Genomic DNA, 18,166 nt, shown 5'->3' with positions numbered 1-18,166 from the left:
GCAAATGAAGACCGTGTCAAGCGCCAAAAAAAAAAAAAAAAAAAAAAAAAAAAAAAAACAGCTTCATCCAAAAAGCTTCACCCGAAAAGCTTCACCTCCAAAGCTTCACCCACAAAGCTTCACCTAAAAAGCTTCACCCAAAAAGCTTCACCTCCAAAGCTTCACCCACAAAGCTTCACCCAAAAAACTTCACCCGAAAAGCTTCATTTAAAAAAGCTTCACCTACACAGCTTCACCTAAAAAAGCTTCACCTAGAAAGCTCCCTCTACATACTTTCACCATCAAAGCTTCACCATCAAAGCTTCACCTAGAAGACTTCATCTACAAAGCTTCATCTACAAAGCTTCACCATCAAAGCTTCACCTAGAAAGCTTCAACACCAAAGCTTCACCTACAAAGCTTCAACACAAAACCTTGCTCCAAATAAACAAATTTTGTTCACAAAACCCAAGATGCCCTTGAACTTGTACAAAAACACTTGGGTAAACATAAACATTTTTTGTTTTACACCCACAAGGGCCCAAAATTTTCCTTCTTATTTATTCACTTATATATGTTCCCAAACATATTATAATAGATCCAACAACAAGCCAAAGTCCCAAGTTTCATAATGGACAAAAGTACAAGCAATTCATCAATAATGAAGGTGCTACAAAAATTGGAATCTGCCCCAAAATAGAAATCCAACCCAAGAGACTTTTTCTCTCTCTCCCTCTTCCGCCTCCTTTCATCTATCAAATTTCTGCAACCTCTGCTCTTCTCCAATGGAGCTGAATTTTGGACACCCTATAGTTCTTGAGCATATGAACAACTTTCAAGAAGGAACCATTTCTGTTTGAGCGACGGAAATTAAAGTGTTGAAGCTCCAAACATGATAGTCGGCTTCTTGCAGATTTCGAAGCTGTTGTGATGTTTCGAAGATCTGGAAATATTTAACCGTTAGTTCATCCTGAATTTTTGATATGTTATGAAAGAGTCGATGAGGAACAACGGCCATGAAGAAAGCATACCGATCTGAACAAGAGAAAATGGAGTTTCGAAGCTCACAACAAATCTGACGGGTTGACAGAAAAATAATAACCCGTCATTCATCATACCTGGATTTCTGGAGTTATACTGCTCCGAGGGATCTCAAATTTGGATATGTTCTAGTTCACAAGCTGAGGAACAACTTCAATGAAGAAAGCATGCTGATCTGAGCAAGAGAAAATAGAGTTTCAAAGCTCACAACAAATCTGACGGGTTGACAGACAAATGATAAACAGTCACTCATCATACCTGGATTTCTGGAGTTATACTGCTCCGAGGGACCTCAAATTTGGATATGTTGTAGTTCACAAGTTAAGGAACAACTTCGATGAAGAAAGTATGTTGATCTGAACAAGAGAAAATGGAGTTTCGAAGCTCACAACAAGTCTGACGGATTAACAGAACATTGATGAACAGTTACTCATCATACTTGAATTTCTGAAGTTGTACTACTCCGATGGATCTCAAATTTGGATATGTTGTAGTTCACAAGATAAGGAAAAACTTTCATGAAGACGACTTTGCAATCTGAGCTATAGAGAAAGGTGTTATCTTGCATCCACTCAGGCTGATTAGTGGAAACGAAAAGCAATTCCACCAAAGAAAAGATGAAAAAGAGAAAAAAGCCACTAATTGCACTTGATCTTGTCTAGTCAATAGCATGCAGCATCAAACACACAAAAGTTGGAAATATTTTTAGATAAAGCATATACGAATGTGTGACATCGAAATAAGAATTCGTTACTTTGACAAATTAGTAACACGCGAGACACCTCATTCGGCAACTCTCTTCGCCTGAAGACTTGGGGGACTCCCACCATATGCTACCGCACCTTGATACTCGGCAGTCTCACAACCACTCAGTGACTTGGATTTTTCAAGTCTCCAACCGAGAAGTTTTCCTCACTCGGGAAATTAAGGGAACACTACCTCAAACTACATGCTTCACTCACAAAGCTTCAACAATACAGGTTTCAACAAAAGCAAAAATTCAAAGAACTTTATGAAGAAGGCTTTGGTGTATTTAACACAATATGTTGAAATGAAGCAAAGCTTATTTATTAATATTTTCGATAAGCCACAAATATGTACATATACATGAGTCAAAATAAACAAACAAAAGGGAGCCTTCACAAAGGTTGCTTAGGGGAAGTCTCAGCAGTCGGTAGAGCCCCAGAAAGAGAAAGCACCGGAGGGTGGTTATCCGGAGCCTCAGTACTTGACAAAACCCTAGAAGGAGGAGGCATTGGAGGTTCATCATTTGAAGCTTCATTACCAGGTACAGCCCCAGAGGACGAAGGCAATAAATGCCTTTGGAACAAACCCACAAACCGCTGATGATCAAGTAAAACCTTACCATCAGATTCCTTCATCTGGTCAAGCTTCCTCTTCATGTTTGTAGCATAGTCATGGGCGAGCCGGTGCAACTGCTTATTCTCATGCTTGAGCCCTCTAATCTCCTGTTTGAGACTCATCACTTCAGCAGCCAATGATTCAACTTGGCGGGTTCTAGCAAATAGGCGTTGGGCCATATTAGACACAGAACCTGCACACTGAACACTAAGAGCCAAAGAGTCCTTAACAGCCAACTCATCAGACCGTTTGGAAAGTAGTCTGTTATCTTTGGGAGTGAGAAGGTTCCTGGCCACCACTGCAGCGGTCATATCATTCTTCATCACAGAATCCCCAACGGTAAGAGGACCAGTAGGGGATATGAAGGATGGGCGCCATATGTTGTCTGGAGAAGGCGTGGCTGTCTCTTCTCCAAGGTTCAAGTCAAAACGACGGTCGGAGGGTCCAGACATTTTCAAATGTGTTGAAGAGGGAAGAGGTCAGACAAATCAAGATCTTAGAAGTGCAAGAAATGAGCTTCTACTGGTAGAGATTCAAGTGTGCTGTGGAACTTAATGCCAGCCTCTATAAAAATCTGCACTCGACGGAGCTTCAGAAATCGAAGAGGCATTTGCTTTCTCAAAAGCTGGACTGCTCAGAGACCACGAGGGCCGATCTCAGAAATCGAAGAGGCGTTTGCTTTCTCAAAAGCTGGGCTGCTCAGAGACCACGAGGGCCGATCTCAGAAATCGAAGAAGCACCTGCTTTTTCAGCCTCGTCAGCACCTGTCACATGCACAATCAGCTTTGCGGAAATTACGGGCACTCTGTCGAAGATTTCTGGTGAAGTAGAAAGCACTTGAATCTTACTGATCAATCACCGCTCTCCATATGCACCATCAACTCCTTGGGTACCACATATAACTTTGTCAAAGATCTCTGACAAAGTTTAGGCACGAGAATTTCGAAGTTCCAGCTACCCTACTATTACCCATAAGGGTAAAGGAACAGCACCACTGCTTGACAACTGGAAAGTCCCTATGTGTGTCGACCTCCGTGTTTTGCGGCAGGACAGGTTGGCAAGAACGTCCAACCTTTACTCACATTCGAGAAAAGACTCCCAACATAATTACTTTCTCAAAAACCGGAGTAGCACCGCTTTCCGAATCTCGAGAGTCAGATCCTCGACGGGATTGCTTGTTCGAAAACCGAAGAGGCACAACTCTCAGAACTTCGAGAGCCAGATTTCCTTAGATAAAGCTTGTCTGTAATCTTCACACGTAACATCAGCTTTCCAGATACCACATACCACTTTTTCAAAGTGCTCTGACAAAATTAAAACACGTGAAGCTGGCAGCTCCCACTACATTGCTGTGACCAAGAAGGGTAAAGGAATAGCATTACTACTTGTTATTGGGAAATCCCTATATACATTGACCTCCCTCCTCAACGGACAGGCAAACCTGCAAAAATGCTCAACCCTTTCTCGCATTCGAAAAGGCACCCTCAACATTTGGCGCCGTCTGTGGGAAACGACACGAAAAGCTATGTCGGTTCTCTTTCATTTTTTTCATTTCCGCCGTGAATCTGCAAAACCTACAAAATCTGCAGAAACCAAGAACTTGCAACTTTCAGTCTTCCATCTCTCAGGCTGGCGATTATCGACAAATTTCGCCAAACCCGCCACCCATGTCTACCACTACCACAGCAACAGCTGGTTCCACGAATGCGCCAAGTGGTATGATCTCAACCGTCGCTTCATTGTCTCCTCCATAGACAGCGGAAGACAACGCAGTTTGTGCCCAATCATCACAAGCCGTATGATCAAATCCCCCGACTCTTCTCGGCCCTCTAGAAGTTCGGCAAACCTGCACAGACCACCCCACCGTCTCAACCCGAACCCAAATGCGAGCCCAAACCCGCAACTGGCAAACCCTTCAATCGACTCCTTGTTCGATCAGGCCACTCTGATCTGCAAGAGCATCGCGAGGAAGGTGTTCCTGCACGAATCATATCAGGAATACAATTTCTGTACGAAACTATGCCACATCAATTCGAAACCATGAGTTTTGCTGCAACCACCAAACTCCTCTTCAAAGTCCTCTGCTATGGCGATTATATCATTGTGGTCGGAGGTGGAGGGCCAAAGGTTCGACTCGGCAACCACAAAACTGACCAATCCCGACGCCCCCTGCCTCTCCGAGCTCGTCCACCACTTCCTCCAAGACGACGAGTCGTCCGCCGCTGGTTTTCCCGATAACGAGTCTGACTCGGACCAAGTCGACTCGGCCTCCGACGCGGACGCAATCAACTCCATCCTTAGGTCAGTGGCATCTTCTGAAGCGCAAGATTAGAGAACAAGGATGTGATCGACTCTATCCTTAGGTCCGTGGCACCTTCACGTTCGGGAAGAAGGACACGTCGACGGATCTGTACTCGATCTGTTCAGTCAAACAGAACAAGATTAGGAGCCATGCAATCGGGAATCAGGAAGTTGCTAGTGGAATCGATGACGGACTTCGTTTCGAACATGGTGAACAAGTCAGCGTACGCGCTGAGCGTCCCCGTATCGGTATTGGAGGCCTGCACGGCGTTGGTAGAGGAAGGCAGAATTCCGGTGCAGGTGGAGATCATAGAGGCGGGGTCGCAGCGGCAGAAGGAGATATCAGTTGCGATATATTGTTGCAGATTTGTGAGAATAGTGCTCCCAAAATTTACTGGCACGTAACCTTCGATTTTGTTAAAACCCAAATCAAGGGCGACGAGCTCTCCACCGCCATTGCGCTCCGGGATCTCGACACCTGTCAGGTTGTTATTCACCAAGTCAACTTGCTGGATAGACGGGAGGAGAAAGAACTAGAGCATCTGAAGTCTGAACTCTCTCTCTCCCTCCGCTGTCAACTCTCTTAGTCTCGCAGTCAACTCGGACAAGGGAAACAGCTAAGAAGCTTGTGGGCATTTCATTGCATCCATAACTAGCAAGAATGATGATGTTGAAAATAGAGCAAGCTTGTGCGAATACTATTGTTTTATGCGCTGGATCCCATTGTTTTTTATGAAGGAGAGAAACCGCCTGGTAGAGAGATTCTAGAAACATCTGCAAGAAATCTCCTTCTCAGTGATGGGACTAAAGTTGCTGTCAAGAACAAAGAAGGAGTGGAGACAGCGCAGGAGCCAGCATTACACACCACTTGGCCTTACGGATCAAGGACAGAGAATGAGTGGAGAGATAAAGAATAGCAAATGGTCATTGAGGTGGGGTTTCTGAAGACAAAGACATGGAGTGGGAGGCCACGTTCTTTACGTTATTTACATTTTTTACAGCTGGAGTACACCAGCTTGTGTTCAAACAGCAGAAACCAGGCTGAAAGAGAAAGGCAGTGGCGGACAAAGCAAAAAGAAAAGAGAAAGAAAAGGGAAAGTAAAAACAAAAGCAAGTGAGTGTGTCTGGAGGTGGAGAGATCAAAGAAAGGAACAGAAAAGAAAAAGATCATGTTGTTGGGAGAATATTTCGGAAAGCAGAAAAGGAGAAAGCAAAAGGAAAAGCAGAAAATGAAAAGAGAAAAGAAGAAAAGCAAAAGATCTTCCTATTATTATGATTCCTTATGTCTGCCAGATAAAGAACCAAAGAGAGTGCAGCAGAAAAACACTGCAAAAGCATGGAATAAGCACCCCACCAGAATGATGTAATTTATTTTCCTTATCTTTCGGACACATCTGTATAAACCCCATCAGAGGGTAAAAAAAAAAAAAAAAAAAAAAAAAAAAAAAAAAAAAAAAAAGAAGAACAACGACAAGCCCAAAGTAAATGGGCTGGAATGTTGTGTAGAGGGCGAAAACCCATAAGCCCAAAATAGCTCCAACCAGACGATCAAAAGTACGCCCAGTACTCCAAATTATACATGAGCACTACTCATGTCATTCATACATAAACATTCATGAGCATCACTCATGACAATCATACATAAACATTCATGACCATCATTCATGACAACATTCATGAGCATCACTCATGTTAACATTCATGAGCATCACTCATGACAACATCCATGAGCATCACTCATGTCAATCAACATAAACATTCATGAGCATCACTCATGTCAAACAGCTTCAAAAGATTCATTTACAGAGCCCTAGCTTCAAAAGCTTCATTTACAAAAGCTCTAGCTTTAAAAGCTTCATTTACAGAGCTCTAGCTTCAAAGACTTCATTTACAGAGCTCTAGCTTCAAAGACTTCATTTACAGAGCTCTAGATTTAAAAGCTTCATTTACAAAAGCTCCAGTTTCGAAAGCTTCATTTACAGAGCTCTAGCTTCAAAGCTTCACTTGCAAAGCTTCACTTACAAAGCTTCAGTGCAGGGTATACAAATACCACATCCGAACAACCGCCACTTCGGCCCATACATGGATTCAATTTGAAGTCTTCAGCCAACAGACTCTATTGACCGAAGACTTGGGGGACTACATTATGTACCATATATTGGGCCTCAACTGGGCCTCATGAAAAATACTTGGGGGACTCTAACCCATTACTTATGTATTAAGGAGCGAACCCTTATTTTATAAAAGGGACTCCCTCACCTTCAAACGCCACAAGCCAAGCCAACCAAGGCAACATAAGCTACAAGCAAAGCGGCCTCACAACATGTGCTACTTCTAGTTGAGCATCATTTCAGATTGGGCACCGCCTCATATCAAGCATCAGTTCTAGACGATATTTAGTTACTTCGGCCCACACATGGACTGAATTTCAAGTCTCCAGCCAAAAGACTCTCTTGACTGAAGACTTGGGGGACTACTGTTTATACCATATTTAGGGCCTCGTATATTTGGGCCTTGGGCCTTGTATTTGGGCCTCACACTAAAGCCCATACTTTGTAAAAGAGGAGGAGCCCCTTATTCTATAAAAGGGGACTCCTCCCCTCATTCTAGGAGGAGGCAAAAGAACCAAGCCTAAGAAGGCTAAGAGAAGCTATCATTACATTCAGGAGAGACCTCACACCACCGAGGCTCTCCTCTCCCTTCTCTTCTTTCTCCTCCGGGGACTTCCCCCAAACACTTGTATCCATACAATTACAGAGAAACAGAATCAGTGTGCACGTAGCCCAAACATTGGGGTGAACCACGATAAAATCCTTGTGTTCTTTGTGTCATTTACATTTCATGCAGATTCACGGTCGGATTTACGTTGTTCCAAGACCATCCGGTTTTGTGCATCAACAAATTGCATAATAGAGATACAAGCAAGAATCATTAAGTTCTATGAAAAACATAAGCATTGACGAGGCCCTCGTTACTATGATTTGCATGAAACTTATGCCAAGAATTTACTTAACGTGATTGTGACTAGCAACCTTTACTACTTGTGAATATAAGTTCATAACGATTAGGTGAAATTCACTTATATTCTAGCATCAAATTCATGCATGTAAATTAAGCGTGCACTCTCAACCAACATACACAAATCAGTTTTTATACGAACGGATAAGTAAATTGAATTCACAACTTATGAAATCACAACCGAAGGTAATTAATTCATATTACAAATATATTCATGGTTTTGAATTAACCTCTAGCCAACATAAATTTAATTACACATTATTAAAAAAACAGAAATAAAATAGAAGTTTGAAAAGATTTGGAGAGAATTAACCAAAAGATAAGTGCTTCTGTTTTGCTCTTCCAGTCGCTGCGCAAGGGCCGACTGCTCCTCTGCCTTGCTGCCATGCCTCTGACCTCCTGTCCTTCCCAACGCTGCCAAAGGCAGCTTTGCTTCTCTGTTTTCTCCCCGCAGCTAAGCTGCTTTCTTCTTCTGATTTTTTTTTATCTTTTTCAAGGCTGCAAAGGCAGCCTTTCTCTCTCTGACCTCCCTGTCCTTCTATTTCTTTCTGGCAGCCCTCTGCTTTTCCTGCACGCTCTGGTTCCTGCTGCCGCAAGGCAGCATTTGCTTCCTATCCTTCACGCTCCGCGTTCCTCTCCTCTCCCGCTGCCTTTTTCTGCTTGTTTTTGTTTTTCTCGCTGCCTAAGGTAGCTTTCACCTGGCACCTGTCTCTCACTCCTTCTCTCACCTCTCGCCCCGTATCTCACTCTGTCCACCCCTCCTGGTTCACGCTGCCCAAAGGCAGCCTTCTATTATTTTCTTTCCTATCAGCTGCCAAAGGCAGCTCCCCCCCCTTCCGCGCCTTCTGCTTCTTCTTCTTTTATTCCTGTCCACCTACCACGATTCAAGTGGTTCTATTCTTTTTGTTTCTTATTTGTTTCACCAACCCACCAAAGCAGCCTTCCACTAGCTGCAAATGCAGCTGTTATTCCCACTTTTCTTGGTTTTTCTTGACCACGTTCCCACCAGCTGCTCCTCTTAATTTATTCTCCACCTACCACAACAAAATATATAACAAAATACAAAATATATGTCAGAAAATATCGGTCCATGATTTTTTTGTTTATTATTTAAAACTCATTTGTGCTATTTTTATTTTCTTTGCATAACAAATCCTATAAACACAAAAATAACGTAAATAACTCAAAAATATGAGGAACTAACTAAGAAAAGACGAGTGAATTTGAAGTAAAAATATATATAAATATGATCCGATCAAATACCCCCATACTTAGCTTTTGCTAGTCCTCGAGCAAAACAAAGAAAACATGAAAAAGTACTAACATGAAAAACATTAGTTTCCCCCTATGTGACTGTGAACACGGAAAATTCCTGAAACGAAAGAGACAAGAACGACGTGCACAAACAAATATTTGTGTTTGATGATGGTTTTGGGTTACAATCTCTCTCAAATTTGATCCTCTGATTCGATCTCCGTAAGGTGTTGATTGGTGGGTGTTTCGTTGATCCAAGGGCCGTCGAGGCTTGATCTTAGATGAACAGTTGGAAGTTTCTTCAAAGGGTCGTGGGCTTGTTCTTTGAAGGTGGGTTTGAGCGGATCTTCAAGGAGCCGTTGGGGCTTGATCTTGAGGATGAATGTTTGTTCAAGGGCCGTTTGAGGCTTGATCTTGAATAACGATGATGAGCGGATCTTCAAGGGCGTTTGGGCTTGATCTTGAAGAACAGTGATGAACGAATCTTCAAGGGCTTTTGGGCTTGATCTTGAAGAAACAGTGATGAACAGATCTTCAAGGACTTTTGGGCTTAATCTTGAAGAACGGTTGGATGTGTGTGGATTTGTCGACGTTTGTTGATCCCAAGGGCCGTTGGGGCTTGATCTTGGATGAACGGATGATGAACGATGGTGCTTTCTTCAAGGGCCGTCGGGGCTTGATCTTGAATTGGTGGATGGTTGATCCAAGGGCCGTCGGGGCTTGATCTTGGAAGAACGATGAACGAAGAACACTTTCTTCAAGGGCCGTCGGGGCTTGATCTTGAATTGGTGGATGATTGTTGATCCAAAGGGCCGTTGAGGCTTGATCTTGGAAGAACGATGAACGAAGAACGAAGAAGGCTTTCTTGATTCTTCGGGAACCTAGATGCTTGAGAGCTTCGGGGTTTCAGAGCTTCAGAGCTTCAAGGTGTAATATGAAAATGGTTCTCTTAAATGAATGAAATAGGCTTGTATTTATAGAAATTTCCAAGGCCTAATTTTGAATATAATATTCCAGATGAAATAAGTCGTTTCTGCCAAATGTTGACACGTGTCCTATTCGATGACTTTTCCAACTCATTTCAATTTTCGTTGAGTCACACGCTACGTGTAAAATTTATGTAATACATGAGCGTTGACACTTTGATTTACCGGTCAACATTTATTTACGAAATTTCGATGTCTACAAATGCCCCGACTTCAAGGCACGTCGTATACATGTGCTTGTCACGTGTAGGAGATGCGTTTTGAAGTCCCTTACTGTAGATGTCGATCCAAGGGCCATCGAGGCTTGATCTTGAATTGGGCTGGAGATTGTTTCAAGGGCCGTTGAGGCTTGATCTTGAATTGGGCTTGAGATTTCTTCAAGGGCCGTTGAGGCTTGTTCTTGAACTTTTGTTTGAAATTTCTTCAAGGGCCGTCGATGCTTGATCTTGAAGGTTGAAATTGGACCACAAGGAGCTTCGTGTGGTAGATGATCTTTGGCTTTGGTAGTGGGTGAATCGGCACGTATTTTGTTGCGCTTGTTGACTTTCCACAGCTTTGATCTTGAACTGGGTTGAAGGATTTTCTGGATTCCTTCAATTGTTGATTTTCCACAGCTTATTCTTGAACTAGGTTTTGATTCAAGGGTGGTAGACACTTAATCTTAAATCGGACTTGTGATTTCTTCCAGGGCCGTCGAGGCTTGATTTTGAATTTGGCTGGAAGCTTCTTCAATGGCCATTGGGGCTTGATTCTTGAAGGCTGACTCGAACACATGGCAAGCAGGCACGAGGTGAAGGTGACGACTTGTTGCTTTGTTCAATCTTTCTAATTCACACCTGAGCAGTTTGGTCAACGGTATGATCTTCAAGATTGATGGGCTCTTCTTCCAGTTGGTGACTTGGTCTTTAAGGATTTGATTCAAGGGTGGTGAATCGGCACGTGCAGCCCACAACGCCTAGTAAGTCGACCCAAGAATTTGAGGGTCAAAACGAGTTCACCGTCCTCAGGCAGATGCGGCATCTTCTCGAGTTCTTCATCTCAGACTCTTTCTGCTGAGTTGACTGTGCATGCTGCATTCTTCTCTGCTTGTTTCTTCAGGCAGATGTGGCAGCTTCTTGAGTTCCTCAGTTCAGACTCCTTCTGCTGAGTTGACCGTGCAGACCGCATTCTTCTCTGCTTGCTCCTTCTGCACCTTGTCTCCACATGCTGCAAGGTATCATTTTCACTTGCCTTATCTGTCCTCCAGGCAGATGTGGCAGCTTCTTTGAAAGTACAGCAGCAGTGGAAGACGAGTACTTGAGAGCAGTGCTAGGTAGGCAATCAGGGAAGGGTTCCAAGCAGTCGGTTCCTTACCCGAGTTTGAGTGGAAGTTCCGGCATATTGTTTTCTTTATTCTTGTCTTTGTAGGTAAGAACAAGGACAAAGGAAATGATAGGGAGAACGCATGATATGAGATACTCTTGCTTTCTACCCTGGTGATATGAGATACTTTTGCTTTGGAGTCATTGGCTTGTAGAGGTACCCCAAGGAATAAGGAACGCTGAATGACTCGAGAGGTTTCGTTGGGAAAGCATTTTTGGAGATGAAGAAAGGCTCTGTATGTCTGCCTTGCTATGGAAGGTGAAGGTGGACAGTTATAGGAGGTCCCTTAATACCTGTAGAGGTACTATTCTTTCACTCGTGTCGGCAACTAACGCGTGATTGAACAGTAAACTTCACGTGCTTTCTCCTTCACCGAAAATCTTCGACAAATTGCCCGTGATTTACGCAAAGTTGAATGCGCATATGACAGGTGATGACGCGGCTGAAAAAGACTGGCGCCTCTTCGATATCTGGGATCGGCGCTTCGACAAATTACCCGTGATTTCCGTAAAGCTGAGTTTGCGTGTGACGGGTGCCGACGCGTCTGGAAAAGCAAGATGCTTCTCCGATTTCTGAGCTTGCCTCTTCGATTTTTGAATGGCCTCTTCGAATTCTGAGCTCGCCTCTTCGATCTCTGAAATCCCGTCGAGTGTTGATCTTTTATAGAGGCAGGCAGTTCATTTCAAAGCACACTTGAATTTTTTTGCTTGTACCTTCTTGCACTTCTAAGATCTCGATTTGTCCGACCTCTTCTTTCTTTAACACCTTTGAAAATGTCTGGCCCCTCCGATCGTCGTTTTGACTTGAATCTTCATGAAGAGGCAGTCCCTTCTTCTCCAGACAACATATGGCGCCCATCCTTCATATCCCCCACTGGTCCTCTTACCGTTGGTGATTCAGTGGTGAAGAATGATATGACCGCTGCGGTGGTGGCCCGGAACCTTGTCACTCCCAGAGATAACAGACTTCTTTCCAAACGGTCTGATGAGTTGGCTGTTAAGGATTCTCTGGCTCTCAGTGTGCAGTGTGCAGGTTCTGTGTCTAATATGGCCCAACGCCTATTTGCTCGAACCCGTCAAGTTGAATCATTGGCGGCTGAAGTGATGAGTCTCAAACAGGAGATTAGAGGGCTCAAGCAGGAGAACAAACAGTTGCATAAGCTCGCACATAGCTATGCGACAAACATGAAGAGGAAGATTGACCAGATGCAGGAATCTGATGGTGAGATTTTACTTGATCATCAGAGGTTTGTGGGTTTGTTCCAGCAGCATTTGCCTTCGTCTTCTGAGGCTCTGCCTATTGCTGAGGCTTCAAGCAGTCAACCTCCGGCACCTACTCTTCCTGGAGCTCCGCCGAGTTGTGAGGCGCCACCTGATCGTCCTTGAATATCCCCTGTTGTAAATTTGATTTGATTTGATTTTTTTTTTTTTTAATTATGTATAATGCAAATTTATGTAAAATTTCCAGAAAAATAAATAAAATGAACCTTCTATTTCTCTCTATGCTTTTTTTTTATATATAATTATTATTTATTTATTTATTTATTTTTTCTCGGTGCTGGATGCATCCACCATTTCTTTTTCTTTTGTCACATGGTGCCAGATGCACCATCATCATTTTTTTTATTATATGGGCACCATCAGAAACTTTTGATCCACCATCCTCCTGTGTCGTGCATCCAGCAAGCTTCCATCATTTATCCTCTTTTTTTTTTTTTCACGTGGTGCCAGCACCACTTTGCTCCACCATCCATTTTTTTCATATTTTTTTTTTGTATAAATTTGGGTGATGGGTAGGGGATTTTGCAGGCAGCGGAGCGGATGAACTTGAGCTGGAGCTTGAGGAAGAGCTTCTCGGCCGGCTAGACGTTTGACAGCGGTCTTTGAAGTTGCTGGCAGTTGCGAGGCAAGAGACGGAGGAGGTAGAGGTGACGACGGCGTTGCGGAGAGGGGTAAGCACCGGGAAAGATAAAGCTCCCACGAGAGTGCCTCACAGATTTCACAGCTAGAGAGAGGGAGTCAGCCAGCTCCAACCTCCTTGCCAAATTGCAGTACTGTCAAGGTCTGGTCTTGGATAATCAACGCAAACCACCTTCAAAGGGCAAACACCATTCCTGGGCCTTCTATAAACAGCTTGTGGGCTTGAAAGTTTACAGCTCTGAGCCATAAATTCACTGCCTCTGAAAGAAAAGGCATCGCATCCGAGACTGTTTCGTTGCTTTTGAGTGTGTACGATGGTAGCTTGGCAGCTCAAGTTAGCAGCGGAGACACAAGCCCACTGCGCCATTTTATCAAACAGGTTGCGCGCAAATCAAGAGTCTCAGCCCCCGCCAAGAAATGGAGCTCTTTTTTTTTTTTTTTTTTTTAGCTCCAAATTTGGGTGAGGGAGAGGAGGAAAGGTGTGCGAGTGCGATGGAGTTGACCTCCTGGGTCAGTGAAGAAGAGGAGGGCGAGCCTGAGGAGGAAGAGCAGGATGGGCGAGAAGCTGCTCGGTCTACTGCGGCGGAGCGTGGCCCAGGCTGTGCTGGACTCTCGTCGTCATCGACGGTCGCATTAGCGCGTCGGCAGAGTCAAATGGCATTGTGAATGTGGTCATTTGGAGATCGAATGCGTCTTTGAGCTCAGCGGCGCCGCTGTCCTTGGAGCCGGAGACCCAGAAGGCATTGAACTCGTCGAGGCAAAATGAAGTCATCGTTGTCGGTGTCGTGATTGACCATGACGCGCTTGAGCTTTGATCTGACTCGTGCTATCGTTGAAGAAGATGAGGTCGGCGCGCTTTATGGCATCGAGTAAGGCAGCGGGTAAGCCGTGATTGGTAACGTGGAAGGCGCCCCAATCTCTGCAAGTGGGTGCTTCGAACCGGCGCTGAATCGACGTTTCGCTTCTCCGACTTCCGACGAAACGTTTACTCGTCTTCCTTGACGGGCAACAACGGATACAAACTCGTGAGCAAGCAGATTTTGCAGCGGGTCAAATCGAACGGAAATCAAAATAACAAGAGAAGAGGTTGTTGGCCAGACTTCTGATCGGATCATATTTACATATATTTTTACTTCAAATTCACTCGTCTTTTCTTAGTTAGTTTCTTATATTTTCGAGCTATTTACGTTATTTTCGTGTTTATAGGATTTGTTATGCAAAGAAAATAAAAATGGCACAAATTAGTTTTAAATAGTAAACAGAAAATTGTGGAACACGGGTGGACCACGAGAAAAATAATGGAGAGCATAAAATATATATATATATATATATATATAATATATATACATTTATAATATATAGATATATATATAAATATAATATATAAATATAATATATATATTTATATTTATAATGGGATGTTGAAATGGAATAGGGTTGGTGAGCACTGACGGGAAGAATAAAAGAGGGAGGTAGGGGAGCGCAGGAAAGGGGGAGGGAGACAAAAGGCTGCCTTGCGCAGCCTGAAGGCAGAGAGAAAAACGTGAAGAGGAGAGGAAAAAGGCTGCCTTTGGCAGCGTGAAAGAAAGTCAGCTGGGAAAGAAAAAGCTGCCCTTGGCAGCGCACGGGAAGAAGCAGAGAAACCGAGAGGCTGTGGGCGCGGGAGAGAGGAGAAGACGGGACAGATTCCACGAGGAGGTGGTGACGCGGGGAAGAACAGGAGCTGCCCTTTGGCAGCAACTGACGCAGTTCAGGGAATTGTCAGCGAGAGGAAGACAGGCAGATGCAGCAGATCACCTTCTTTCGGTTTACTCTCTCTAAATTTTTATTTTATTTCTGTTTTTAATAATGTGTAATTAATTTTATTTTGGCTAGAGGTTAATTCGAAACCATGAATATATTTGTAATATGAATTGATTACCTTCAGTTGTGATTTCTGAGTTGTGATTTAATTTGCTTAACTGCTTGATAGATAACTTATTTTTGTATGTCGATTAAGGATGCATACTTAATTTACATGCATGAATTTGATGCTAGAATATAAGTGAATTTCATCTAATCGTTATGAACTTATATTCACAAGTAGTAAAGGTTGCTAGTCACAATCATGTTAAGTAAATTCTTGGCATAAGTTTCATGCAAATCATAGTAACGAGTGCCTCGTCAATGCTTATGTTTTTCATAGAACTTAATGATTCTTGCTTGTATCTCTATTATGCAATTCATGTAGGGAACTTGTAGGGAATGTTTTGGGTTGTCGTATGCAATCATCCAACCCAATAACTTGTGGAAAAACTGAAGGTTAATTAGTGCAATTCACGGTTAATTTGGGGCGTTGAGATTTACAATTTATTGAAAGAACAACTGAAAATCAATTTAGGTTGCATATATGTCATGTGTGGAGAAGAACCCTCTAGCTAGTCTGTCATTTATCATTTTACCTTAATTTTATGTTTTTGTCAATTCTGTAATTTAATTAAGTTTAATTTACTTTTCGTCAAAACCAAACCAAACCCCCCATTATTAAATTATATTATTTAATTAGTTTTCATTGTTGTTAGTCTTTTAATTCAATTTCCGTCCATTTCAATTCCTAGTGTCTATTTTGATTGTTTTTATTATTTTGAGTCATTTTAAGTGTGTTTCGAATTATTAGAGTTTTTAGCCTAGTTTTGTGTCCTTGAGTCTTGTTTAATATTTTTAACTTTGTTTTTTTATGTTTTTAAGAGGTTTTAGCAAGCCCTCCTAATCCCCGGCCTAGAACGATACCCTACTTATACTTATACTACAATTGTCAAAAGAGGGTTTAATTTGTGTGTCAAGTAATTCTCGCATCAAATTTTGGCGCCGTTGCCGGGGATTAGCAACTTTGCTAATCCCTTTATTTTTGTTTTTTTTTGTTTATGTTTATATTGGTGTTTGTGTATTTTACTTTTGATATTTGATTTATTTTTCTTTCTTTGATTTTAGGTACAAATGGAGCGAGACATGGCACTTGCGACCATTCAAGCTCAATTGGCACAACTCACTGCTCAATTGACTCATAATGCCGAACGAACCACAATGTCAAGTGTCCCTACACTTGATGTGCCCTATGGGCAAGGATATCAAAGTCCTCAATTTTCTGCAAATGAAGATGTTTGGGGATATCAAGGCTATAACCAATCAAGGGGCAACATGTTTTCCAACGCTTGCAATTCAGATTGGAGAGGTAATTCAGATTATATGTGGGATGAACCTCAACAATTTCAACAAGGTGGATATTGGCAGCAAGACGAGTTCTATTCAAGACCTATGCAGCCACCACAGCATCCCCCACAACAATTCCAATCAAATCAAAATATGCCCATGAATTATAATGAAATTCTGGAAGGACTAATTTCTGTGGCGCAGGGTTTACGAAAAGAAGAACAATTGCCGCCATCGGAAGAGTTCTATCAGTGGCCATATGAACCATCACAGCCACCACAACAATCAACCCAATTCAATTCAGGTACATCCTTGGATAATGATACACTGAATAATTTACTCGCCTCTTTGAATCAGGGAGTAGAAAATCAAAACCAGGAGATGCAAGACCGAGTCAAAAGAGTAGACGAATTGGATATGCATGTTGGGCAAATTATGGAATTCATGGCACAGATTCAAGAGCAAAGTGAAGTCTCCAACTCAACTCTTGAAAATTCAAAGGCAGAAGTTGAAATCGATGAAGCCATCACCTTGGAAGGTGACAGGGAGGATGAAGCTGTCCCAGAACCATCCACACACAGCCCGAACTTGGATGAATTGCTGCTGCAAGCAGAAGGGGAGGAGGACGACCTGGGCAGTTTAGAAGAATTCTTGCTGCAAGCTCCTCAAATCCCTCTGTCATCCAACTCAGGTGAGGAAGTTCCCATTTCATTTCATTCTAATGATATTCCTATTCTTGGTGCAACAAAGCAGGTCCTAGATCGTGTTGAATATTTCAAAGGCCTTTGTTTCCCAAGAAATATGATTCAAGAGAATGAAGTGGTGGAAGCATGTCAAGAATACATCCAAGGGGCTGTGCATGAGACAATCAAGCCCAAAGCCGTTGAGTTTGATGACCCGGGACAAGCCACAACCATCATAGTAAATCTGGCCAAGTTCAAAGTCCCGGAAATGTTCAAAAATGTGGTGTTTATCATTGAGTTTGTGTCGAACAAAGCAAGTAAGCCATATTCTCCAATTTTAATTTTAATTTTTACTAACATGTTTCTAATTTTGATGATTCAGGCACCCACTCGTGAATTCAGACCATTGCCGAATCATTTCAAGTATCACCTCCCATTAAAAGATAAATTCCATGCTTTGGAGCCGAGGGGGGTTTAAAGGAAAGATTCGTCCGGCTAAAGACGTTAAATCAAGCGCTTCTTGGGAGGCAACCCAAACATTCAACGAAGGGAGACTTTGAAATTGCTCAACAAATCTTTTTCCGATCAGATTTGCATTCCTAAGCCCTTCTCTTTACTGCATTTATTTTACCTTGTTTAAGTTCATTAACTATTAGTTTACTTGCGTGTGAATCTTGTTTAGGGTAGATAAAGTCTCTTTACATTAATTTACATATATAAAAAAAAAATATAAAAAAAATAAAAAATAAAAATAAAAAATAAAAAAAAAAAAAAAAAAAAAAAAACATAAAAGTACAAATATTTTACAATGATGTAAACTAATAGCATTCATTGGTCAGGTGGTGCTTCAGTAGTCGGCAGGGCTTCAGTAGTCGGCGGGGCCACAGAAGGAGGAGGCAGCAGAGGTTGATCAGTTGGAGCTTCACTACGCGGTGCCGCTCCTGAAGACGAAGGCAGATGCGGTTGGAACAAACCCACAAACCTCCGATGATCAAGTAAAATTTGACCATCGGTGTCCTGCATCTGGTCAATCATCCTCTTCATGCTGGTGGCATAGCTGTGTGCGAGCTTG

The 18,166-nt window shown here is 42.6% G+C and overlaps 1 protein-coding gene and 1 long non-coding RNA gene across 3 annotated transcripts in view; one reads left to right on the top strand and one right to left on the bottom strand.

The window, feature by feature from the left end:
- Window positions 1–517: 517 nt before the first annotated feature.
- LOC139190340 (uncharacterized) overlaps window positions 518–18,166 on the bottom strand; it is a 75,542-nt gene continuing 57,893 nt past the window's right edge. The window contains exons 4-5 of one of the 2 annotated variants that reach the window (XR_011574491.1): window positions 1,098–1,195; window positions 518–922 (exon numbers count right to left, since the gene is read on the bottom strand). This is a non-coding gene — a long non-coding RNA (uncharacterized lncRNA). The remainder of the gene's footprint in view (window positions 923–1,097; window positions 1,196–18,166) is intronic. The other variant, XR_011574492.1, reaches the window with a different exon arrangement.
- On the top strand, window positions 14,361–17,808 carry LOC139190338 (uncharacterized). The gene is made up of 2 exons (XM_070810405.1): window positions 14,361–15,028; window positions 16,193–17,808. The coding sequence occupies exon 2, from the start codon at window positions 16,199–16,201 to the stop codon at window positions 17,570–17,572; it is 1,374 nt and encodes a 457-aa protein (XP_070666506.1). The 5' UTR covers window positions 14,361–15,028; window positions 16,193–16,198; the 3' UTR covers window positions 17,573–17,808.

This window comes from Malus domestica, chromosome 13, assembly GCF_042453785.1.
Source record: "Malus domestica chromosome 13, GDT2T_hap1".
NCBI classification, from domain to species: Eukaryota; Viridiplantae; Streptophyta; class Magnoliopsida; order Rosales; family Rosaceae; genus Malus; species Malus domestica.
The sequence above is the reverse complement of the archived record's forward strand: the minus strand, read 5'-3'. Positions and strand labels throughout refer to the sequence as shown.

Excerpts from the sequence above, each read along its gene's own strand:
- LOC139190338 (XM_070810405.1), top strand. The coding sequence starts at position 16,199 with ATGGAGCGAGACATGGCACTTGCGACCATTCAAGCTCAATTGGCACAA.